This window comes from Actinia tenebrosa, unplaced genomic scaffold (genome assembly GCF_029948245.1).
Source record: "Actinia tenebrosa isolate PJP-AT-01 unplaced genomic scaffold, QUT_ActTen_1.0 PGA_scaffold5__44_contigs__length_20552954, whole genome shotgun sequence".
In the NCBI taxonomy this organism is placed as follows: domain Eukaryota; kingdom Metazoa; phylum Cnidaria; class Anthozoa; order Actiniaria; family Actiniidae; genus Actinia; species Actinia tenebrosa.
In genome coordinates, this window is record NW_028292582.1 from 3,912,829 (window position 1) to 3,939,778 (window position 26,950).

Below are 26,950 nucleotides of genomic sequence, written 5' to 3' on the forward strand. Positions count from 1 at the left end.
TAATGTTTGCAAAATTGGTGAATTCAAATGCAGGGAAACGATGAAAACGGGGTAATGTCTGCTGTTTGAGGAAGAAAAGGATAGAATACGATATTTCATTTCAGTATGTTGTATTTACCATTTTCTATATGTCGATTTATTGGTCAAAAATAAAGCAAGGCGGACAATGGCTTCCCATTGTCTTCCAATAATTCATCCAATCATAACTCGTAGTTGTGGTTACGTTACGCATTTTCCATATCGTTTCCCACTCATACGAAAACAGCAATAACCTACTAGCGCTTAAAGTGCTACTCTGTCCTGACGAAAATCGCTCAAACTTGGATTCAGCTGAAACTTTGATGTTGAGTGTATGACGTCACAGACTCCAAAAAATAATCGTAAAAATATCATACTTTCGTCCTGAATATCGAGAAAACACTTCATACAGTGATTATTGGACCTTTAAAGAGTATTCTCAGGAAGTTTCAGCTGAATTCAAGTTTGAGCGATTTTCGTCAGGACAGAGTAGCACTTTACACTGTACACTTTTGGTGTTCAAACCTCTCAGGAAAGAAAAAAATTGATATAGATATATGATATCTGTATATAGCTGGAAAGGACGCGTTAAAATGTGTAAAACTGTGATGTTCGGAGAGAATAAACTCAAAACTCGCGAAAATGTTAATTTTCAAAAAAGAAAATTTTGTATGAAAAAGCAACTGATGTTTCTTACAAAATTCATACTTTTCAAAAACCTTATCTTCGCAAGTTTTGGACAATTCCTTAACTTCACCATTACTAATTTTAACATGCTCTTTCTGGTTATGATAATTATTTTTCTCGGCTTTACTGATTAAAAATACCTAGCCAGTAAAAAGCTCATTCCTCTATAGCTCCAAAGACCATAGCTAGCTGATATACTAAAATTTTTACTTTGTGTGAGCATCTTCATCTACCATCACCCAAAACGTATTAGGAAAACATTGAAGTGTAAAATGAAAGCCATTAAAAAATAAATAGATGCAGTATGAATTGTGCTCGGTAACGTACCCTGAAGGAGATTGGTTGTATAGAGAAATTCAGAGTGTTTTTGTGACTTATTGCAACATATTATCAGGAGAAAATATATATTATCTTCAAATTTTTATCGAAATGCATGAACACTGAAACAAACTCTTGGCAAGTTAGGGAACAGCTAACTCAATTGAATTCTTGTTCGGTCAAATGGGTGAAAACCAGACTGGAGACTGACCCGGAGAAAAACCCTCGAATCAAGGAAGAGACCTCAACAAAATTTTTCTCACATGTGAGATATCGAATCCAGAAACCAGAAACCGAACCCAATTAGATTAGGTCAAAAAACTTTTGGAAATCATATAAAAACGATGAGCAACTCTCTAGATAAACGACCGGATATTATTATGAATTTACCTCTAAACTTAACTCGTCTGTTTGTTAAGCAATCACCAAAACTAAAAAGACTCACACTGAAACAGGTTGAAACAAAGTAAAAATACCTAGATATCTTAGGTATGTTTTAATACTTACACGTTTGGGGTGCTTCGAGCTCGGTTTTAGGTTTCCAAGTGACGAAAATATCAGCAGTCATTGATCTTTGTATTCTTAGGAAAAATTCATAGCCTATGAATAAGAATATTATGACTATCGGTAAGGTAATCATTTAAGTAAATACGTTTTAAGATATCTCTAATTGGTTTTGAGAAATTGACAATAATCACGTGATCAAGATGTTATTCACTTTGTTGAATTTGAAATTAAGAAGCCGGTTGCCCTGGAAATCGAGGTGAAAAATTAAAGTAAAGTAAAATTAAAGTTTAAAAGAAAAGATTTAAAAAGAAGCTCTCGCAGCTAAGTTGAGCTTAGATTACTTTGCTTTTATGTAAGACGAAATGTGCTTTTTGGAACAGGATATTTTTTTAGTTTAGTTTAATTTTAATTTTAAAATAGAACATGGTTTTATTGACACGAAGCTTCAATTTTGTCGAACAATAAACTGGCAAATGGCATATAAAACAGTTTCTTCAAAGTCTGGCAGGTTTGATGGCTGTTTTGTCATAAGTCTGTTTGTTTATAACCTTGATATTTCATTGCATATCATTCTTTTTTTTTCTTTTTCAAGTCATAACGTGTTTACTACACATGTAAAAGAGTCGAGAGTCTTGCGGCTTTAACGACAATGCCCTCGGTTTAGTTATAATTTTCTTTCTACTGCCCTATCAATTAATTGTTGGTTTTCACTCATTACGGCCCAAAAAGGGAATGGTATAACATGACTACACTGAGGCCATGTTGGTTGCCGACATCAAACAAATGAAAAAATCTTATAGTGACACAAATCTTTCGTCATTTCGACCAACATGACGGCTGTGAAAACCAGCAATACATCAAATACTTCAGACTATGAAGGGAGTTTGTGGAACAAAAATGCAATGATATTATTATTATTATTATTATTATTATTATTAATGTATTTGTTTGTTTATTACTTCATTCATTCATTCATTCATTCATTCATTTATTTATTTATTTATTCATTCATTCATTCATTTATTTATTTATTTATTTATTTATTTATTTATTTATTTATTTATTTATTTATTTATTTATTTATTTATTTATTTATTTATTTAATTATTGCATGAATGAAAAGTGAGAAAATTTCGGTAATCCTGCCCTACGACAAAGCAGCCCTGAAACCACTCTACGTTTAAAAATATCCTTCCCGACAGGCAGCTTTAAATATGCTTGTATAAAGTTTTAGTATTTTGTGTGTAGAATAAATAGTCGCACTCACATAACCAATTACCGCGCATAATTTGTGCCTCCTCCTCTTCCCCCACCGGTACCCTTTTGTCGGCGACCGAAACCAAAACAAAGAACGCACCCAATTAGGTTAAAGTTGATATATTTTACAATGGGAATAGGGAATTTAGAAATGTTTGAATTTAGAATCCTCAGTTGAGATGAAAAAGCAGATGGACATCACAAAATATAGTTTAATTTGCTTTTTAAATATTAATTTGACTATTTCCGGCATGAAGGCCGTTGCGCCGTGTGAAAATTATTACATACATACATACATACATACTTTATTCGTCCTCTTTAAGGCTTTTCAGAATAAAGGGCCTAATTAATTACAATTAAAATAATACTATATATAATTATATAAGAAGCAAAAAGAAAAGATCAAAGAATAAAGTAAATAAATAAATAGATAAATAAATTGTACATTTAAATTACGTTAAGGTTTTAAAAAATCTGAAATAAGATGTTGTTTTAATGTCCGTTTAAAGTCTTTCACGGTTGGGCTTAACTTAAGGGCAGAGTCTAGTGAATTCCACAATTTGACAGTTCTATAGTAAAATGATCTTTGTCTAGTAGTCGTTCTGCAAAGAGGTATCTGCAGCTTTTGCGAGTTTCTTGTCGTACGCTGCGTGATGCTTGATCTTGGAATAAATCGCGAGCATAAGGAATCGGGGGCACACCCAGTCATGCATTTGAATGCCATAATTGCATTACGGTAGTGTAATTGCTGTCTGACGGGTAACCATCGTAGCTCTTTAAGAATAGGCGTGACGTGATCGTACTTTCTTTTGTTGCTAATGATACGGCATGCGAAGTTCTGCACAGCTTGGACTTTGTTCAGGTTACTCTCAGTGGTATTGCTCCACACATTAGAGCAATAGTAGAGCTTGCTGAAAACTAAGGCATTTATCATGGTTTTTAGAGTGTTTTGATCAAAGGCATGTTTTACTCGGTTAATCTGTCCCAAACGCGACATGCAACTAGACACTGTCGATTGTACATGATCTTTATACGTCAAGTTGGAATCAAGGAGAACTCCTAAATCCTTTACTGACTTGACAGGTGTAAGTTCTTTTCCCAGTAGCGTTAGACGAAAATCTTCCACTTTAGCAATCATCACTTTGCTCCCAAAGATGATAAGTTTAGTTTTGTCGGGATTTAGAAGTAGGTAATTGTCGAGTGTCCAATTAGTTATTCTGAAAAGGTCTTGATTAAGTCTTGAAACAATATATTGCTGGTCCTGGAGATTGAAAGTAAGCAACAATTTGGTGTCGTCAACGTAACATTGAGTAGTACAATGTTCAGGAACGCTTGGGAGATCGTTTATATATATGCTAAAAAGCAATGGTCCCAAGATACTTCCCTGTGGTACACCACAGGTCATAGGCAAACGGTCTGAGACTGCAGTTTGGATTCTGACGACTTGATAGCGTGAAGTAAGATAGCTGCGAAACCCCTGAATGGCTAGAGGTGACAGTCCAACGTCCTGCAGTTTTGTCATAAGGATTTTATGATCAATGCTATCGAAGGCCTTACTCATGTCGAGCAGCACAGTAGCAGTAAGCTGTTTCTTATCGATGGCCTCGAGAATAGTATCGGTTGTTTGGATGACAGATGTCTCGGTTGAATTCCACTTTTTATTTCCGCTTTGCTTGGATGTTAAGTGTTGATTGGTTGATAAATATGAAGTTAACTGATCATGAGCGACTCTCTCACAAACCTTGGATAATACTGGTAATAGTGAAATAGGCCTGTTGTTGTCTGGGATTTCGTGATCGCCATCCTTTGGAAAAGGTACGACCTCGGCTATTTTCCAAGCGATGGGAAATTGTGCAGAGCTAAAAGTGGCGTTCACGATCGAAGTAATCGATGGTAAGATGACAGGGAGGCAGTCTTTTATAACGTGGAGAGGAATCTTATCTATTCCAGGAGCTTTGTTTGAAGCCATTGAGTTAATGATTTTTTGCACTTGATTACAACTCACGCGATTATCAAAGAAGAATTGTTCGGACTCGGGATACCCTCGAGGGACGAACGTGCTGTTGTTGGATTCACACTTGAATTGCTCTGCCAAGGCGTTAACTTTCTCAATTGTATTTGTGCCGACATTTGCAAAGAAGATATTAAATTCGTTGGCTACGATTTCGTTGTCCTTTGAATATGTTTTCTGAGAGGCAGACTTTTTGGGGATGCAACCACGAATTGCTTTCCACATGCTGTTAGTGTTGTTCTTGTTTTCTTTAATTTGTTGTGCCACAAACTCTTTCTCCGCCATGCGTATTTCTCTTTTGACCTCGCGGCTAAAATTCTTATACGCAGACCAGGCAAATGGGTCTTTAGTTTGCCTGAAATTACGCTTCCAATTATCTCTTGTTGCCATCAAATTGCGAATCTCATCAGTAATGTAGGGATTTGGTCGTCCTCGCATGCGAATTGTTTTCACTGGCGCGTGTTCCTCTAGGATGTTATTAAACATTGAGTTAAAAGCGTACAATTTGTCATCAGGATCGTCGAAAACATCTAGGACTGACCAGGGTGCGAGTGCAATGTCATTCAAGAATTTATCCGGGGAATACTCTTTAAAGGTCCTCGTAGTGACAGGAATTATTCAGGAATATTCAAACATAGTCACTCTACAAATTATAACTGAATTAAAAGCGGCATCTTTTTTACTTTTGTTTTTATTTGGGGAGAGGGGGGTGGAAGAAGCTTGTTTTGGGGGGGAGGGGGAGGGGGATGGGGAAGCAAATAAATCGAATATTTAGTCTACTCAACGCACCAAATGCGTGATCACTGACAGAGGAAACATGATCGATCGATTGGTGGTTAATCAGCCGGTTTAATAGTAAAATGCAATTGAACTCTGTCTAACTCAATAGACCTATCCCTAATTCGCTCGACTGACCACGAAACAATGGTTTGAAGTCGAGATTGAACTTGATTCTTTTATTCATCAAGCTTAACCTCGACTTGAAACCATTGTTTCGTGACCAGTCAAGCGAATTCGGGATAAGTCTATTACAACGCAATAACAGTTCGATCGATTTTGGCGACTCAAAGTTTAATTACGTGATGCCTGAGTCGCCTTCATAGAATTAATGTTCATAGAAAACGAGTGAACAAGTACACAAGCTTATATATTGAGTACAGGGGAGTCATGGTTGCTATTGAATATCCTGAGACTGTGCTTGAGAACATCTTCATTCATATGTGTTCTTATTACAAAGCGTAATTTTAATTAACCCGTAAAACAATAGTGTAATGAGCGGTGATGTCAAGACACAAAAGAAAACAATGAAACTGAGATCCAGCTAGTAAGATCTACTCAGTATTTCACAAGGACCAACCACGCTGGTAACGCAGCCAGAATATGAAATGTAGGGTATTTGTGAGGATCCCAGAGCGATATTTTCTCTATAGATAAGTTGAACACCGTAAATATGTACGCAAAGAATAGACATAGTATAGTAGTAATAAATTATACGTTCGGTGTGTATATAATGAAGTAGAGAGAATAAGAGAAAAATATCAAATGCCCTTGGCAGGATTCGAACCCACGTCTTCGGTATTCTAGTCCGATGTGTTAACCACTACACTACAAGGACCAACCACGCTGGTAACGCAGCCAGAATATGAAATGTAGGGTATTCGTGAGGATCCCAGAGCGATATTTTCTCCTTGTAGTGTAGTGGTTAACACATCGGACTAGAATACTGAAGACGTGGGTTCGAATCCTGCCAAGGGCATTTGATATTTTTCTCTTATTCTCTCTACTTCATTATATACACACCGAACGCATAATTTATTACTACTATATCAGTATTTCACAGTTTATTTCAAAACTAATCTTATAATGGCAATAGTATAATAGTAATGCCGTGGTTCGATTCCCAGCAATTTCCAGTACTTCTAGCTGGAATCTCTAATCCGTAGGACCTTTAGCTGGTTATACTGTATACAACGGAAACTTAAGAGTGGCTGAAAGGGAGTAAATGAAAGGGCGCAGCGTCGTCGATCTCTTTTAAATACTAAAAACACCATTGTTGAATGGAGCTCATATTCACATATAGTACTACACAAATAGACCTCTTAATCGGCACCTATTTCCAAGCTCGTACACCGACCGCCACACTTGGGACTTACCTTACGGGAAAAAATGATGCGATAAAAAAAGTTGTGATAATAAGTCAAGGATTTTTTCAACTGAATTTGAGAAATACATCTGCATAAAGGACAAACATAAACAACGAAGATTATGTACAACTCTTTGTGATAACTAAAAATGGTGAAACAGATAGCACCGTGTTATAACTTGCTAAAGACGAACGATTTGTGTGATAACCAAAAATAGAGTTGGGATAACTCGGAGTCTTGGGAGAAAAACCCTGTATATATGATAACTGACACTGATGATAAGAGACTTTCAAAAAAAAAAAAAAAAAGCCTTCCTTGGCTGTTGTTATTTTCTATCAATTAATCCCAAAAATAGGTATGTCCATCCGTTTTGCGGGATGAAACAAAGCCAGTAAGAAAGGAAATGAGACGTCATTTTAAAGGTTGGTTTAAAAAGGGTTTACTATCTCATTTCTCTCTCTCTCTCTCTCTCTCTTTCTCTCTCTCTCTCTTTCTCTCTCTCTCTCTTTCTTTCTTTCTTTCAAATACCGTGTTTACTGTTATAAAATAACTTTGATCAGTTTCCGATCACTTATTAAAACGTCAAACCCACTGGTAAGTGTTGGCCAATCCCAGCATAGGAAATGCAACGCATATCACTTTTACTTTAAACTACTTTAATTTCTCTCGATAACATATATTGACTATACTCCTCTGTCGCTACTTAGTGGCAACTAGTCTGAAATAAAAAAAAATTCACAAAAAAATATTCTATTTATATCCTATTTCATAATTCCCTACGAACTGGTTTTTCATTTTCCTGTTATCAGCCAATTGCACGTCGACTATTTAATAACCTTGTTTACAGGTTTTGGCAAAACACATTTTACCCAGGAAGGACTTAGATTAATTATTCGATAAAGATTAAAATAGATAGCAGCTGGCGGTAGTTTAGGGTAGCGCATGCGCCGTACATTAATGTGACCGCTGCTCTTTGCTTATTATTTAGAGTAGGATATCAGGATAGCTAGAGTAGATTTACTAACCATGAAATAGTTAGAATTAGACTAGCAAAGGTTGGTAGATTTTACCTCCATTGTTTTATTTTGTCTATTTCACTTTTAAACTCCACTTGATTAAGTAATTGTTGTTTAACGGGTTTAAGTAAAATCACAGTCTAACCCATATGAATCATACGGCTAAAAATAGCAGACAGACTCTCTCTCTCTCCTAAAGCTGTCATGGGACATACCCTGACATAGCGCCAACTGCAACAACTTCACATTACATTTGGCTTACGACTTTAGCACTTAAGGCCCGTCCACACGCATCCGCAAATTTTTGTGTCCACAAATATGTTTTTGCGGATACGGGTTGCGTCCACACTTGTCCGCAAATGTTTGTCCGTATCCGCAAATTTTACGAAAACGGATACGTGTGGACGGTGAAAACGATTCGAATACGCTGCGTGTGGACGCAAACATTTTCGTATCCGCAAAAAATAATTTGCGGATACAAAAATTTCCGGATACGTGTGGACGGGGCCTTATAAGTTACATTTACATATCTATTTCGTTCAAACGCAGCGGCCTGAATGATCGTAAACACTCTTCAGCTGACTCTTTAATTTATTTCAGGATTTGTTTTAAAAAACAACAAAATAACAAAGAACTAGAAAACCTAGAAAATAAAAGGAAAATATAAGGACAATTGCCCATCCTAACAGTCCGAATTGAGCATTTAAATAGAGCGAACTACTTCGAATGTCCGAAGGGCACAGGGAACCCAATCTCTGAAAAGTGCAAGTAGTATCCATGATGATAGGGCGTACTGAACCTCGAAACTAATAAGTTGATATTTGATCACTGACAAAGTTATAAGTTACTTGTTTACTCCAACTAGTTTTCATTAATAAAATACAGTACCTCCAAAAATTAGCCTCCAAAAGATAAATAAAGCGAAATCCATGAGTTATCATTAAGTGAAATGAACTAATGAAAAACGAGAACTTAATAAATGCGAAAAAAAAAAAAAAGCAAGTACAAAGGAATTGATATCTTATAATGAATAATGATGAACTGACAGCATCTCAGTATTTGGTTTTAGAATGATTATTGACTTACTGCACTTGGCCTTTGGCTTGTCTCTTGCCGGTAAAGAGTTGTTTAATTTGATGGTCAACTTTCAAGAGCTTCGAACTTAGTTTTATTAAAACTAGATTGAAACTATCTAATAGACGTACAAGTAACATTGCATGATATTGATTTTTGAGGAGTTCTATAATAAAATTAAGCAAATGCCATGGGCTAAAAAACACTAACGAAGTGGCGAAAAAACCTGGATAAAAACAAATGAAGGAGCAATCGGATACCCGACTGAGCGATTGGTAAACACTACATGAACTGAATAACGCTTTGTAAATTATACATGAAAATTGTAATAGAGTAAAAATGTTAATAAGTGATCTTTGGTCGACTCTCGAATTAATATATATATAGAAATGTAATTAAGACAAACTCGAAGTGAGAGAAAGAAATCAGTGTACCGTAGGAGGTTAATACCTTCTAATATTTTAAAAATTTCTTCATAACTTAGTTTAACAATAAGAGCTATCCAGTTTTGAGCCTATCTGAGCGATCATCTTTATCTTTTTTATCAGCTTTTATTTAATTTGCCTACTATTCTTTCGGTTCAGTGGTCCTGAATTGAAGATGACCGCTTCCAGGTTGAAAGCTCGACAAAAAAGAAAAGATTATTGGTAAACTCATGTCGAAGTAGCGCGTTAGAAATGAATTTAAACACAACCCACAAACACTTATCAGTATAAGTTATAATTTATACACAATTTTAAAGGTATTGTTTCATGATAGCCAATTTTCGATTCAATGGCAATTTTAACGACCTCCCTTACAAATTTAGTTTACAATGTATGCCGGCAATTATAGTCGCTCATTGTCGACACCAGAAAAGGAAAATGGATATTCTTACCTGGAATCAAACTGTCAATTCTTGTTATTTAAAATATCATACAATTTGTAGTGATTTTTCAGTGTAAACCTTGAGTCCTTCGTCGAGTCCTAACTTTTGAACGATATACTTCTCGTCGATAACTTTGGCGCCAAAAACGGTGCGCGCGCGTCGCAACTAATTAAGTATTCGTAACACTTAATTCCCATTGGTTGCCTAGCTGCAAGTTATTTTTATTTTAATGAAAGATTTTCTTAGGTTAATAAACGGTTAATAAAAGATCCTGTGGGTGATAAAGGGAATGATATAAGAATGCCATCGATAACAACAATTCTAAATTTATTTTGACAACATATTTCATCTTATTCACTATAATATTTCATAGGATATTTCAATCTGTATTACTTCTTAAGAGTTCTCTGTTTTTCTGCATGCTCTACTGTTTTCTCTTCAACATAAAGACCTTTTCTACGCCTCACACTGTTCATGTATTTACGGGCCTGGTTCTCCGAGTCAGCCTTCGCTCCAAAGTGCATGTATTCTTCTTCCGTAGTTGGAACCCAGTACGGGTCTATGTCAACAACCTGTAAAGATAATGGAGAAAAATAATAGGAGTTGTATATTGTGTTAATAATCATAATTTGATGGCAAAAGGTTTATCTATTTACTAAGAGCTGTTAGACTATAATTGAACGAAAAATCTTTGTAATCTTTAGTAAAACTCTCAATCCAGGGATGGATTAAAGTTCACTATTCAAATAAACACTGATGCGATTCTAGCTTGAGAGATCAGCAGCAACTCCCTGCAATCAAGTAAAATAAATGTACAGTTTACTTTTTTTAACTAACTCACCTCCCAGTGGCTAAACACTAACTGCGGATTGGCCAAACCACTCGTTCGTTTACGAATCTCCTCTGAGAAGCCGAAACTTTCAGCCACCGGCAACACAGCCTCCACGTCAAACACATCCGATCCTTCCATCATCTCTTCACTCAACACTCGTCCTTCTCGCTTTCCTATAACTGCGTACATCCTTCCCAATACTTCTGCAGTAGCCTGGATATGACAAGTGTACATCGCAGCCATGAGACGCATAGGCTGAAGATGGAAGGCACGCCTGCAACCTTCTTTTACAGCGGACATAATTTGCCCGGACATTGGACCAAGTCTATTAAAAATGCTTCCTTGATCCAAAGAGTTACCTATTATCTTTTCGTTGTTTTCTTCGGTGTTGGTCTTGCTATGTTCTTTTGAGTTGACCATTTCAGAATTTTCTGAATCTGATATTTCACCTTGGGTAGGCGTTCTCTTGTCGGAATTTTCGTCAACTTGTTCTTCCTCGTTTCGTATCATGCTTGACTGCTCTTTTAAATCTTCCATCGAAGCTTCTTTTTCTCCTTCGCTACAGAGTATTCCAGCATCTTCTTGTTTAGAACTTCCATTGTCTAAAATACTATTTTCCTTGTTAAAACTACTAGTGTCCTCAAGGTCCAAACTGGTTTGTCCTGCTGTACAGGTATTTTCATTACCTGTTTTTCTCGTTTCTGGTTTATCAATAAGTATTTTCTCTATAACGAAACACACGCCCATAAGAGGTTCTTCGCATAAGGGTCCTGCTAAAGTGGCCAACTGAAATCCACTTAAAATGCTGTTGTCGTAATTTTTATAACGACCGTCATTCATCTTGTTAGCTGAAGGAAAAAAACATTTTATTATTAAGATTACAACTTTTTATATATAATAAATAAAAGATGGCGAGATTTGAGTAAAATGTATAGAGGAATTTCGTACGACTATAAAACGCTCACAGTTATGTCACTGTAACGAAACGGAACTAACAACACCCGTTACACCAATAAGAGCGCGCATTTAACATTCATCCAATCAAATGCACGGACACGCCGCTTTCACGGTCACACAAGGCACGTACTGGAGAATTTACAAATCCCGTTGAACCAATAAGAGCGCGCATTTAACATTCACCCAATCAAATGCACGGACACGGCGCTTTCACGGTCACACAAGGCACGTACTGGAGAATTTACAAATCCCGTTGAACCAATAAGAGCGCGCATTTAACATTCACCCAATCAAATGCACGGACACGGCGCTTTCACGGTCACACAAGGCACGTACTGGAGAATTTACAAATCCCGTTGAACCAATAAGAGCGCGCATTTAACATTCACCCAATCAAATGCACGGACACGGCGCTTTCACGGTCACACAAGGCACGTACTGGAGAATTTACAAATCCCGTTGAACCAATAAGAGCGCGCATTTAACATTTACCCAATCAAATGCACGGACACGGCGCTTTCACGGTCACACAAGGCACGTACTGGAGAATTTACAAATCCCGTTGAACCAATAAGAGCGCGCATTTAACATTCACCCAATCAAATGCACGGACACGGCGCTTTCACGGTCACACAAGGCACGTACTGGAGAATTTACAAATCCCGTTGAACCAATCAAAGACTACGATAAGTCAAGATTCATCCAACAAGAAACTGCGGACACGGTGTTTTCACGGTCACGAAGCGGCAAATACCGGAGATTTCACAGTCATATAAAATCTGCTCTAAAAAAAACAATCATACCTTCTTCCCACACTGATGGCCTTTCATAATCAGGAATCCTATTCAACAATATGTTTGGTCCAGTGCGCCTCGGACCAAACGCCCAGATATTATCAATAGCATCTTTCCATTCATTGCCAGCTTTGTTAAATAACTCTTTCAGCTTGTCATAAAATTCAACTATTTCTTCCCTGTACTTGTTGGTCATCTGTGTTGTATTCTTTCTTTTCTCTATATTACTGCTACCGGAACCGGAAGTTAAATCTTTGATAACCTCGGTTTTTGTTTCGAGGAAGCTAGTGACATCCTCAGGGAGCGGTACGGCTCGAATATGGATGGTACATTGTTTGTTAGCTGTTTTGATTTCAACCAACGTTTTGTCTTTAATTGGAACATTTTTATATGTATCGGAGCTTGCTTCTGAATGGAATTGCTTTGCTGGTTGTTGGGGAAGGTCTGCTGTTGAATAAGCATAGCGTTACTCAAAGTGATCCTCAGTTTATAGCGCGTCATTCATTTTTGAAACAGGCTTGCCGACTAACAGACTTACAGACTAACCACTGTCGCAGGAGTAAATCATGGTTAAAAAATCAACAGGTAAGGAGACTACTTGTAGTAGACTCAAAAAGCGGGAACGAATCACAAGACTTAGAACTTCAAGGCGTCGACTTACCTGTTATGGCCTTTTTAACCATATCTACTTTGGGTGGTAACACAACAGTTTCCCGGAATGGTATTATAGGAGCAGATACGTTGAATGGGACACATGCAAATCTTTCTTTGAGGTCAGCGACACATCTCTCCAAATGAACCTCACCGGCAGCTATGATCACGTGCTCACCTTTGTCAATAAAAGGAACATTAATCATCAAATACTTTTTACTTCAAATAAATTTTATTGATACCCTGAAACAACCTCTGAGCTGATCAAAGTTAAGGCACAGCTAACTCACAGACCAAATCCTGAAACAACCTCTGCGCTGATCAAAGTCACGGCACAGCTAACTCACAGACCAAACCCTGAAACAACCTCTGAGCTGATCAAAGTTAAGGCACAGCTAACTCACAGACCAAACCCTGAAACAACCTCTGGGCTGATCAAAGTTAAGGCACAGCTAACTCACAAACCAAACCCTGAAACAACCTCTGGGCTGATCAAAGTCAAGGCACGGCTTACTCACAGATCGAACCCTGAAACAACCTTTGGGCTGATCAAAGTCAGGGCATGACTAAAGGCGCGGACACACGGTGCAACATTGCACGCAACAAATTTGAATCGGGGTGACAGACGTCGCAACAAAATCACGCAAAATCGCTTGTGTCAGCCTACTTTGCTATGAAATTTGGTCAGCGCTTATGAATTTGGTGCAAGCTGATTGGCTGGAAATTTCAAAATGTTGCACGCAATGTTGCAGCCATGTTCACACAATAAAATTTGTTGCGCGCAATGTTGCAAGAGTAGAGCGCGATTCAACTTTAGTGTGTTAGGATTGAAAGAGGGTGGTAAACCGGAGAACCGGGAGAAAACCCCTTGAATCAAGGGAGAGACCAAATAAACTCTACTAACATATGACGCTATGTCTAGCTGGAAATCGAACCGACGAAAATTACCCTTGATTCCCTTAATGAAATACGACATTTTATTGATAATATCGAAAAAATGATAAAAACAAAGCGAATCTCATATAAGTCGGAGAAATTAGTCAAATTCGTATCGTGGCATACATGCTACAGATCGGTACTAAGCAATTCCAGTAATAAGAAAAGCGCACTAAAAGTGTGGTAATATTGGCAACAAAATCAATCATTATTTTGCGCAAATTAAAGTTATGCATACTATTAAATCAAAATGCTTGGATTTAAGAAATATAGTACCATTTCCCCGTTTTAGATGCTCTCATCTAAGCACACGGGATGCTGAGAGAACGCTAGTGAAATGTAGGAAGCCCTGAAGAAACCACGACGCAAAGCGGAAAAAAGGTTGAAATCTTTTACAAAAATATCCGACCCCTACTACAGACCTGTGCTTTGAACGAGAGTTTCCACACATGGATCAGCCTGGTTCAACAGCCTCATTCCTCGAGCTAGAGCAGGCATATCTGCATAATGCACGGGTTCTACAGCCACGCGAACGATTGGTTTTGCTTCCATGTGAAGCGCTGTAAACGAGGGGCACATTGCCGTGCTTGCGATGGTGGCTGACTTTAGTACATGGTTCTGTAGGCCGCCAATACCTAGCACATTTCCAGCAGGCACAGAATCGAGAGCTTCTAGTTCTCGTCCCATCAAGAGATATAGATCATCTACTGTGAATAACGCTACATGTTGGTTGGTTCCTCTGTCGACGGACTTGGCCGCGAATAAGCCCTCGTCCTTGAGGTCTGACTCGCTGTTGGAAACAGAAACAGAACATTATGCTGACAGTATAATGACATTTATGTCGAAACCATGTTAGTACCACGCGGCCTCTTTCCTAGTATTCTCGCAGTCGAGCAAGTTCACTGTAAAATTATCCCACCACCACCCCTGCGGCCTACCTGTTGGATTATCGTATTTAGTTATTCTAGGTGTGGCGTGTTTTTTCTCGCCCCACCTTTGCCGAAGACATCGCTTCTTTGGGTTTTGGTATTTTGTACGATTATATATGTTCATTGATTATTAAACTTGCCACTAGCGTGACCAAAATTAGTCCAAAACCAATGTCTCCTGTCTTCTCTCTTGCAAACTAGTTCGTCGCGATGCAAGCCCTAGACGTTAGTTAAACTTTAGTCTAATTAAACTTACAGAATGTTTCGACATAAATATTTTTGTGAATTTTTATAACTGATATATATAGTCCAAAGTCTATGAAGCGGCCATCTTCGGGGAGTTGTCACTTGCACGTGACGTCAAAGCAGCTCATTTTGAAGGACAAAACAAAAGAATGTCAATCCCCTGAGAATTGGAAACCCATGTTATGTCCTCCAAATAGGACGTTTGCATGATGGCGTCACTGACCTCTACTTCCAGACTCCCTTGCACACTTTCTTTTATTCAGTTAATTAGCTCCAATTGTCTTACTATTCTCATAGGGAAATACAAATTTGAATAAGAAAGAAAATTCGCGAAGCATTATGGTAGTGGGAGTCAAATGACGCCATCATGCAAACGTCCTATTGAGCTGCATTCCAACGTACTGCAAGGGATCAATTTAAAGGTTGGTCTCAATGTAAAAAACTTCTAATAAAAGAAACATTTAAATCGTTCAAGCAGGCTCCAAAAGCCGGGTTCCCTGTGAGCCCCCTCTGTATCTCTCCGTGATAAGTGCAATAATAAGCCTTACTTTGTTAGGGGCGTATCTTCGGTGTCACCGTTTAGGGGTTGAACATCTTCTTCTTGAAGAGAACTAGGGTCATGTTTGGGGCCCAGCACGTATAAACACTTTCCTTTTCGGATCGTCCCGCTATACACTCTTGCAAAGGCCATAAAGTGCGTCTTCGGTAGAGATCCTCCTTCAATATCCTCGGAAGTTTTGTGCGTTATTTCCAGGCTTGATATATCGGTTGTTGGATCATCGCTAGCGGTGGTTTTGTTGGCTTGGTTTGACAACATTTCGGCGTGTTTTTCTCGAGCTCGTTCTCTTCGCAGTGCGATTTCCTCTTGCGTCAATGGCCTGGTAGTAAATAATGTTCAATAAGATTTTTTAAAGGAAGATGGTAATAACTAATCAATGATGCTGATGGTTGTGGTGGTGGTGGAGATAATATAGACTTTAAGATTTGCAAAATCTACGACGGCGACGTCAACCGGAAGTGTAAATAATTTCTCTTTGGGGTTCTGTTCATTGGAGATTCCCTTTGTAAACATTGTCAGTAAAGTCAACTCATTCACAGGAAGACAAAATTTGAAGGCGCGAAATTCCAAAGTGAAGTTGTTTACACTTCCGGTAGACGTCGCCGTCGCAGATTTTGCAAATCTTAAAGTCCCTAATGTTGGTCATGGTGATATGATAGTGGTAACGATGGTAAAAAGAACTTTATTTGTACCCAATATTACATTTTTTGTTCTAACTTGATACATTATTTTATGTTAAAACAGATTGAGGGGTACCAACTTCCAAAAATAACTAGAAAGCTAAAAATGCTTGGAAGTTGGTAATATTGACGATAGTGGTATGATACTATCGACAATAGTTGTATGATGATGGCGATGACGATAGCGATGGTGGTATGTTCCATGGTAATGATGATGATGATGATGGTGATGATGATGATGAAGAAGAACACTATAACTAATTGGGGGTCTTAAGACTGGTGAAGTGGACTGTCAAATCCTAAAAACAATCTTAATAACTAACTTTCAAAATTGCTCATTTTTCTAATACATTTCACTATAAAACGTCCCGTAATTATTAATCAATAAAAGATAATCAATAAAAGAACGCAATATAAAGAAATTCTCCTAATGAAAAAAAGTCTGTCCCCCTCTTATAGCTCGTGTGTTAGTTACGCGTACCGTCTTTTGTGCTTGGGCAACAATCGGTCTTCCACAGGGAACATCTTCGAGACAAAAACGATGACTGGAGCGTTCTCATCTGAGCTACAGGCCAAGAAATCTGTAGGGAATAAATCAAAAATCATTAATTATCATCATATTTGTTAGAATAATTTTTATTTGAATTTTTTCTCCTTTCTTAATTGTAAATTTTTTATTTTTCATTTTCCTCTCTCTTTTTTCCTCTTTCATTTTCTTTACTTCCTTGACTCCATTCATTCTTTCTTTCTTTCTCTTTTCCTTCCTTCCTTCCTTCCCTCCTTCCTTCCTTCCCTCCTCTCATTCTCAATTTCCTATCTTAGCGACGTTTCTTTCTGGCCTAGCCACCTTCTGTACTGAGTAAGCAAAATAAATCTTCCCTTCATACCCACATACCTTTCTTAAGATTCTTAGTTTCTTGTGGCAACGAGTCAAATGTCCTCAACCCATTACACATGAGCTTCTCAACCCTCTCTTCTACCAACTGCAGTGGACTGGGTAGTTTGTTAACCGCCATGGACAGTAGTGCTGAAGACAAGGGTAACCACTGACCAAGTATAGCGCGGAGGCATACACGTGGGTCTGTGCTGCGACTGTCACGTGATGAAAGCTTCAGGTTAAGCGATTTCACGATCTGCTCTGTCTTGATATCATCTCTAAGACAAAATGATATTTGGTTGCTAAGATTTTTTCTCTCCTATATAAAAACTATAGAAATGATTTATCATTGGTCTCTAGCTTAAAGGAAGGCAGGAAAAAACCCTGAGTCCCTGATAGGAACCATAATTTTTTCCTGAGTTCTTTTCAGCTAGAGACCAATGAAAAATCATTTCTATACTACTTCCCAGCTTATAAATAATTTCATCATATATAACATACAAACGATGTTGAAGAAACTTGTGCCACCTCTCAATCTTGCCGCTACAATCATGGCCCGTTTCATCCCTGGCCCAGCTATTACTATTCTCCTTTGCAGCAACTCTTAGTGCGGGTCCGATTCAATTTTCGTCCGACACTAAGAACAGCTGCAAAGGAGACTAAGCTATTACATGAGCTGAGTTGCTTGTTTAGAGGGGTTTTCTCTAGTTCCAGATTCTCTGGTTTTCTTCCCTCTAAATTCCAATGGGATCTAGCTATAAACGCTTTTAATTAAATTCCAATAGGATCTAGCTTTGAATACTTTTAATTAAGTCAAGAACCTATGGCCCAAGAGACTGAGTGTTCGATCGACATATTACAATATATTACAAATAAGTAAGCTTACCTTCTCATGACAGCCTCATAAATGGCCCAAATATTCTGCAGCACAAACTGCACAAAAAGAGGTTTTTTCCCTTTGCTCTGCGCTTTCTTGAAAATTCGTTTGCTTTTGGGATCAAGATAGAAATCACCCCAAAGAGTCTTTCGCAGGATCTCGGCATTCAAACCAAGCTTCTTGGAGTAAATGGCCACAAAATCGTTGATGCTAGATTAGAGATTGTTATACAGTTGAAGGTGTTATTCATTAATCACAGATGTAGTTGTTCCAAAATTTTCTTACTGACATAGTTTTGTGTTTAGTTACAAACTGTGCATTCACAAACTTAGTTTCTCTTCAGCTTGTTGTGAAATTTTAGTTTTCCCCAATATAGGGATTGTAGATGTAACATACTGATGAAAAAGTGTTGTTGTAAAAGGGATAGGGAAGAAAGGTCAGGCAAAGACAAACCCATTGTATAACCCCCCCCCCCCTCCCCTACCCACCCTCTTTAGTCATAAAACACAGAGGAATTTATCTAATGAAAAAGAGGACAATTATTCTTACCTAAATCCCCAGCCATCAATTGCGCTTGCAAAAACAACATTTCCTTGATCAGGAGAGAAATACAAACTAGAATCATCTTCTTCCTCCAGTCCTGAGCTCCAGTGTTCAATGGACACTGCTGTGTCATCATCAATGTTGCAACGGTTTGCATTCTTTGTGTTCTCTACTTTTGTCGAAGACTTCTCCATCACTTGAGAGCTGAATAGTTTTCCAGTTACAGCATTGACCTAAAATTAACATAAATCAAATGAAAACATGTAAGAACTGTTAGTAAGAATAATTAGTAATCTATTAAATGACTTCATTTATTTCATTTATTACATGTACAGACAGGGCAGTAAAACGGGTTCTACTTTCGACGATTATGCGTTAATAAGCTTTATATTTCATAAACAGGCTGATTAACAAAATACCAAAATTTTGGGAAATTTAAGGGATGCATATTTGAGATATAACGCCCTGAACGTTGGGAGAGATGATAATTTTATCAGCACAAAAACTAACATTTTCTCTAATACTTTGAAGTAGAATTGCTTGAGGTTAGCAGAATTTTGTGAAAAGTTTAAAGCACGAGAGACACGAATGAAACTAAACGTTTTTTAGCATGAATGAGAGATAAAGAAAAAATTGAGAAAGTAGCAGCCTTGTCGTTTTTCTGCTCTGTCACATGTACATTCTTACAAGACTTAAACCTACTTGTTCAAGGATACGTTGAATGTGGAAGAAGGCCTCTAAAGTGGAATATTTCAGCTCTGTTATCAACCTGTCGATCTTGTTTAGCACTAAACATGGATGGATATTTTCAAGCCAGGCCTGTCTCAGAACAACTTGTGTCTGAAAGATATAAACAAAGAGTTATTTAGATGTATTCATTTATTTAGCTGTTACCACACTGTAATACTGTAACTTTGACAAGTCCAGTCTACATGTAGCTGTTTGGGTAAATTGTTTGCTTTCAACACTCATAAAGATACATGGAAAGTAATTCAAGGGCGGATCCAGGGGGAGGGTCGGGGGGTCGCGACCCCCCTGTCATTCCTGAGGTCAAATGGGCTTCCTGTGGTAAAAATGCTACTGGGATTCCTTTGCCCACAAAATTTACCCCTGAGAACCCCCCTTCAAAAAACCCTGGATCCGCCCTTGTAATTGATATTCAAAAGCATGAATGAAAAAGCAACTAAGTTTCCTGAATATTGAGCTTCTTCTTCGGGTTCCTTCTACAGTTTACATAATTCAATAGAAAAAAAAAAGATCAAAAGATAACAATAAAACAAAGCTAACAAAAAAAATCAATGGTTTTGTGGTACATGCAGAAAGACCAGAATATTGATATAATTCATCCACAAAAGATCTTATTTTTTAACCTGAGGTGAGACTCCTTCCACAACATCAACAACAACTAGTGCTCCATCACATAGCCTAACTGCTGTGGATACCTAGAATGACAGTAAAAAATATATCAATAAACCAAACATTAATCTTATTGAACCCTGAAACAATCAATGGGCTGATCAAAGTCAGGGCAAGGCTAAATCACAGCTTGAACCCTGAAACAACCTGTAGGCTGTTCAAGCAATTTAGTAATTTCTATCTGCAGTCCGATAACCTGAGATAACAGATCGCAAAATGACAAAAATATTTTTAATATATATAAAACAAGATAAAAAGTAAATAGGAAAATATAAAGTTTTTTACTGAGCCAAATTTGCTCTAGATAGAGAAAAGCTGTGTCCCCGGTCCATTTAATCAAGCTAGACCCAGGGCACAGTTTTCCCCTATCCCAACCTATTGGCAGATAAATAACTTCTAAATAACATTTTAAAGTGCCTATCACCCTTCTGACAATATTCACAGTATTGATTCTACATGGGGTAAGATGTTGAATAACCTGAAAAAATTTATAGTTTGAGTGCAGCTTCTTGAAGTTATAAAACTGGTTTTTCCATGCCATATGCTAATGCTGTGACACATGAGGAGTAATCATTTAATATATGTACAAAACATTACTCAGTGGCACAGATAAATTAAATTTGAAATCCGTCATTGTTTTCCCCATTGCTCTTATAGAAATTATTTCAGGTTAGTTGTCACATAGTAGCCTGTGTTTTGAATGACAAGTAACAACAAATAACCATAAATGCCTCCTCATACATCACAGCATTAGCATATGAAATGGAAAAATCTTTATACAGCTGTAACTTCAAGAAGGTGCACTCAAACTATGAAATTTTTTCTTACCTCTTGTAGAACCAACACTGTAAATATTGTCAGAAGTGTAATAGGCACTTTAATAATACTTCACTAGAAAAATCCACATGACCAGGGGAGTCAATTAAATTGATCAGAAATTCTTTATTTCCTATAAGTAAAAATTAGTAAAAGAGATGGTATTAAGCTTGCTCTTGTCCTTAGAATTGGTTCAAATTCAGCTGATTTTACTTTCACATATATATGACGACTGAGAAGATCATCATAATTATGAATTTTATCTATGCATCATGTTTAAAATTACTTTAAGAATTTTAAATGATCTACCTTCAGTGTAGTGCAAGGAGATAGCACTGGACTTCATTGTTATTCCTCTGATTTGCTCATCTTCTCTACTGTCCATATACCTTAGCTGTAAAATCACAACAAATAAATGAACGAACAAATGAACAAACAAACAAACAAATGGACGAACGAATGAATGAACAAACAAACAAACAAACCATTGAACGAACAAACAAACAAACAAACCATTGAACAAACAAACCATTGAAAGAACAAACAAACAAAAACAAAAAAGGATGAATGAATGAATGAATGAATGAATTTAACAAACACCACATATGTATTAGGAGAATTATTAATTTCATACATATGATCACAATAGATGTAATAAATCATTTTAGTACTCTCCAAAAACTGCTTTTGTAGTTTTTATTTATTTATTTATTTATTTTTGACTTACATGTACATACAAAACGTTGTACATGCACATTTCAACAACATCTTTTTAAATTTTGTTCAAGAATTTTTTTAAATCGATAATTCAATTCTACAATAATTTATATAGCATTAAAATAAAAACATATTCGCTTCATACGTACAAACCTTCTTACATTCATGTACAAACATGAAAATTTCGCGAAGCCACATAAAAGTATAATCATAATATTAAGATTGGTAAAATCTATCAATCTTATTACTGTATACCGTGATTAAAAGAGTACTTACCTTTCCGGCCAGCCGCGAAGAAATAATCCCATTACTAGCAACAAGAGCATCTGCTAACGTAGTTTTTCCTATATAAAAAGCTAGAGTTAGAAATAAGCTCCGTAATATAAAATTGAAAGACAGACTGACTAGCAAAAAATATATCTTGGTCACAACACTCACCATGGTCTACATGGGCTAAAATACAAATATTTCTTATATTCTTGGGATTTCTTTGAAGCAAAGAAATGTGTTCAGCTGATGCCGTTCTCATATTAAAAGAATTTTATAATAAAAAGTGATAGGAAGAGAATATAAACAATTTGTGATATTAGTTCAATCCGTCCGCCATCTTTCTTCAAATGGTGCAATGTAATGCCCGCGGTACTTTGATTTAGCGGTATCACATTTAAAATATGCGCAGGAGTGAGTCCCAGTGCTAACCGTGTTTGTGCACTGTCATTCTCAAGAACTTCTTTCAAAATGGTAAGAAAAATTGTCGAATTTTTACACTAAATTGATTCAATTAGAAAACTGATTCATATACATCGGCAGCCGAAGTATGTAGTTAAGTTTATGAGCCTATTTTTTCATCCTTTGGCTTGTTTTTAGGAAGTGAAAATCGCCTTCGTATCGCACGTGACCGGCTATGATTTTACTTGGAGTTTTTCTTTAGATCAAAAGCTAGTAGAAATCGCTTTTGAGAAATGTCACTTAACTAATGCTGTAATTAACTTTATTGTAACAGTCTCGAAGATATGATACGAGAACGACTATCTTCTCGCCTGAAGGTACGTAGAAGGAAGTAAACATAAAACGTATACACCATTTTCAAATTTCAAACCATGCATTTTTGTTTGTACATGAGATAGTCTTTGTACTTGTGAGCTTGTATTTTGCTCTAATTTTTTTGCTTATATCATAGTGATGCTACTGTCATTTTTTGATGACTTTTAATCTGAATGTTGATATTTATGGTTGCATAGAGTATAAATATACAGGGTAGCCTAAGATATGGAGTGTGTGTGTTTTTTTTTTGGGGGGGGGGGGGGGGGGGGAGAAGAATAAGGAACTCAATTCTAAACACCATTATAATGATTCACCTTGAACCTCTAGTATGGGAAATGAGTCTTATTACTTTCTATCAAGCCATATTATTAAATGAACATATGTAATATATCAACTAAACAATGTAGTACAGTACTTATATAGTCAAAATAATTGCTTAAAATACCCATGATGACTTATAAAAGTATTATTATTTTATTCTCTAGGGCGTCTTTACCAGGTTGAATATGCCATGGAGGCTATAGGTCATGCTGGCACTTGTCTAGGAATTCTAGCCAATGATGGTATTGTCTTGGCTGCTGAACGACGTAATACAAATAAGCTTTTAGATGAAGTGTTTACTTCAGAAAAGATTTATAAACTTCATGAGTAAGTCAAATATCCAAATACCTTCAGATATTCTCTCTTACTCAATAAGTAGCATTTTCAAAACTGTAAAATTTGCCATTGTAACCAAAAAAGGTTTCAATGGAAGTCAATTAGAAAAATGCCATGGAATTCGGTTGGGGAACATCTTGAGAATGTGTTCATTACAGCACAAGGTGCAAAAGTATGACTGGTGATAATGTATTCAGACACACACTTTGGTACCTTAAACTGATACATTTCAATGCAAAGCTGGATGGTTTTACCGAATAAGGCATGTAAAAGCTGGTTTGGCAGCAAAAAAGTACATCAGGTATAGGAGTATGCCATTAAATGTGGTCATACTTTTGCGTTTCCAGCCATAATGACATCCATCAAAAAATAATTTATGACAAGATCCTATATGGAAAAGAAGAGTACAGTATAGCAATAATTTCTTTACATACTGTACATAAGCCCAAAAGTTTTTATACAGAGTCATAGTCAGAACCTGGCCATGGGTAAATGTAGATGGCTTGTTATCTGGATAACACTAATATTTCATTTCATATTTTCTAATTAGATTTTTCTTTTGTAGTGACATGGCTTGCAGTGTGGCAGGTATTACATCTGATGCCAATGTTTTGACAAACAAGTTGAGACTCATTGCCCAAAGGTTTGTGTATAATATACTATATGTAGCAATTAATAAATTAATATTTGATTTATAATCTTGAGCAACATTATAGTCAAAAGTGTTTCCAACAAAGACAATCAAAGACGTTTACACACCAAATTTGACGAGAATCTGACAAATATCAGCTGGGATATGGACATTTGAATATATGACTACCCATACAAATCACTGTAGTATTTTCTGCTTAGTTCTAACTGTTTTGAACTAAGCCGAAAATACAGTGATTTGTATGGGCTACATATTCAAATGGTCATATCCCAGCTGAAATTTGACCAATATTCTCATCAAAATTGGTATACAAAGTCTTTTGGAGATTGAAAATAATTAGAGTCAAGATTCATTTTTCCATGACGTCACACTTAAGTACTCTATGAAATGGTTCTCAGTTAAGAATTCTTTCACAAGTTTCAATGTAGTGCATGCCGATGACATGGTGTGCACAGACGTCTAGCTGTGCTTGTTTATTTGCACCGGTCAATGATAAGAAAAATCATCGGTTTCTAATATTATTTCAGGTATCAATTAGAATACCAGGAACCAATTCCCTGTGAGCAGATGGTCAGTTCCCTTTGTGATTTAAAACAAGCTTACACTCAGTTTGGTGGTAAGAAACTTTCATAGCACTAATAAATGCATTAAAAAGTGTCTTTCCCTTGAGAATATGATTCTTCATTTGAGTTGTATCCATATTCATGTATCTCCTTGTGTAAAACTGATAATCAAAGAAATGATACCTTTAGGAATGACGTGGTCTGAAATGGGGAAACATTATGCCCACGGTAAAGGCTGATGTCTATTGTTATATTTTATACTTCAACCTCTATTGTTTGCTTTCCCTTTTCAAGGTCTTCGGCCATTTGGTGTGTCTATACTATATGTGGGTTGGGACAGACATTATGGTTTTCAACTGTACCAGAGTGATCCCAGTGGCAACTACAGTGGATGGAAAGCAACTTGCATTGGCAATAACAGTGTGGTTAGTGATGATAGATAACATATACACCTATTTCAGTAATTGTTGTCGCACCAAAAGCCTCAAGCAACAAGCCAAGACCACAGAGAATGCTGGTACTTTTAGCTGTAATTAGTTTATTCATGGTGCATTTTCATTTATTGAATTCACAAATGGCTCCAAGCAAGGCTGCTTGAGATGATAATAATAGTGGACAGCTATAACCACTTGCATGAACCAAGAATAAATCAATTATAATTAAAAGTACCGAAGTTCTCTGGAGCCTTGACTTGTTACTCGAGGCTCTTGGTGCGACGACAATTTTCGAAATAGGTGTGCATATATAGAGAGAGCAGTTGGGTAATATATACAGTACCATAATATTCAAATCAGCGTAACCATAGTTACATGGTTACATTTTTATACAGATATTCAAACCTTACGACTGCATGATTGAATTGTACAAAAACAATAAGAAGCCATGTTGTGGTACCATCAGCAATGTCAGGGTTTTCATTACGGGTTGGGGATTGGAGAATGCTCGATATTAACTGAGTAAAATTACTAAACTACTGTACTGTAGGTACACATATTAATTCTAAACTTGATTTATTAGTTTCGCCATATATTAAACTGGAAATATAATGACTGAACAATACTGTTACATATATGACAGGGTGACTGCAACAGCGTTAAGCCAATTACTGCGGGCCCAAAAAAATGTCCAACTGAAACTTAGGCCCCGTCCGTACATTCTGCAAGAGTTACGTTTTAAACAAACTGTTTTGAAAGTATGTGGGTCGTAACAGTTGTAACTGTCCAGTGACGTTACGTAGTAACTTAACATGGCACGTTTAAATGAGTTGAGTTTGTCCATGTTCAGGTTTAGTTCATCAGCGAGAGTGTTATAAAAAATAACATTTGGACCTTTAGAATGTTTTAAGAACCCAAGTAAGAAATGTGAGCTTGCCTCAACTCTGGGGCTTGAGCTTTATATCCCACAAGCAGATAATTCCTGTGTCTTGGCATTTATCACTCCATACTAAGGATCCAATGGGTAATTTTCATACAGAATGTAATGTTTTGAATTTGGAAATTTCAATTCATAGGCTGCTGTGTCTATGCTCAAACAAGAGTACAAAGAAGATGCCATGACACTCAAAGATGCTTTACAGCTGTCAATCAGAGTCCTTAGTAAGACCTTAGATGTCACAAAACTTACCCCTGATAAAGGTATGTATACAGTCACTTGTACACAAACAATTGAAAGTCAACTAATTTTTGAGCAAAAAGAAATGAAAGTTTCATTTAAAATTTCTAAATGCATTGTTTTGCTATAATTTACTTTAGTTGAAATAGCAACACTAACCAGAGAGGACAACGAGACATCTCTTAGGATCCTCAAATCTAAGGAGGTGGAAGAATTGATTGAATTAAATGAGGAAGAAACAAAAAAAGCAGAAGAGATGAAGAAAGCATCAAAGTAAAATACAGTGTAGTGATTGTAATTTATACAATTTCCAAAAAAAGATGTTTTGACGGCAGTTTTAGTTCAGTGTAAATACAGAAAAGATCACTTTGAAAAACCTCTTTTCTGTACACATTCTTTCAGTGCACATATATGATGTAATTAATGTATGGATTGAATAAAACCAGCATTAGTCAGGTTTTTGTTTTGGGTACAAATTTAGTCAATAAAGAAACAAGATAAAAATTTCCTTCTAAAAATGCAGCACGTTCTCTCATGTATTTGCTGCTACAGCTGTATCCATCAATATTATTTTGCAACAGTCTGAGTTGGGAATTTTTGATTGATGGTTTCAAAAACTCACATGTCTAGAAGTTGTGGTTACCAGAATATGAAAATCACGAAATAAGGCTAACCCTGAGCATTTGATATTTT

At 36.7% G+C, this 26,950-nt stretch overlaps 3 protein-coding genes across 5 annotated transcripts in view; 1 reads left to right on the plus strand and 2 right to left on the minus strand.

Moving 5' to 3' along the window:
• Window positions 1–1,610, minus strand: part of LOC116295873 (uncharacterized) — a 46,362-nt gene extending 44,752 nt beyond the window's left edge. Inside the window, exon 1 of the mRNA XM_031703829.2 lies at window positions 1,531–1,610. The gene's annotated coding sequence lies outside the window, so the exon portion shown is untranslated. The remainder of the gene's footprint in view (window positions 1–1,530) is intronic.
• An 8,598-nt stretch (window positions 1,611–10,208) lies between these two features.
• LOC116295880 (elongation factor-like GTPase 1) lies at window positions 10,209–22,336 on the minus strand. Of its 3 annotated transcripts, none has more exons than XM_031703836.2 (16): window positions 22,169–22,336; window positions 22,007–22,074; window positions 21,323–21,407; window positions 21,085–21,146; window positions 20,152–20,223; window positions 19,484–19,621; window positions 18,788–19,014; window positions 18,248–18,448; window positions 17,380–17,639; window positions 16,966–17,065; window positions 15,794–16,123; window positions 14,493–14,860; window positions 13,145–13,312; window positions 12,493–12,927; window positions 10,742–11,580; window positions 10,209–10,472 (listed from the first exon to the last, which is right to left on the minus strand). In XM_031703836.2, the coding sequence occupies exons 1-16, from the start codon at window positions 22,257–22,259 to the stop codon at window positions 10,290–10,292; spliced, it is 3,627 nt and encodes a 1,208-aa protein (XP_031559696.2). In that variant the 5' UTR covers window positions 22,260–22,336; the 3' UTR covers window positions 10,209–10,289. The 3 variants fall into 3 exon arrangements, with proteins under 3 accessions (XP_031559696.2, XP_031559695.2, XP_031559697.2); XM_031703835.2 differs by having other exon boundaries at window positions 12,493–12,930; XM_031703837.2 differs by lacking the exon at window positions 22,169–22,336 and having other exon boundaries at window positions 12,493–12,930; window positions 21,090–21,146; window positions 22,007–22,042.
• Window positions 22,337–22,416: 80 nt separating this feature from the next.
• On the plus strand, window positions 22,417–26,714 carry LOC116295882 (proteasome subunit alpha type-4). The gene is made up of 8 exons (XM_031703841.1): window positions 22,417–22,471; window positions 22,734–22,776; window positions 23,260–23,422; window positions 23,997–24,074; window positions 24,611–24,699; window positions 24,941–25,071; window positions 26,157–26,280; window positions 26,398–26,714. Exons 1-8 carry the CDS (start codon window positions 22,469–22,471, stop codon window positions 26,532–26,534), a joined length of 768 nt encoding a protein of 255 aa, XP_031559701.1. The 5' UTR covers window positions 22,417–22,468; the 3' UTR covers window positions 26,535–26,714.
• The last annotated feature ends 236 nt before the right edge of the window (window positions 26,715–26,950 follow it).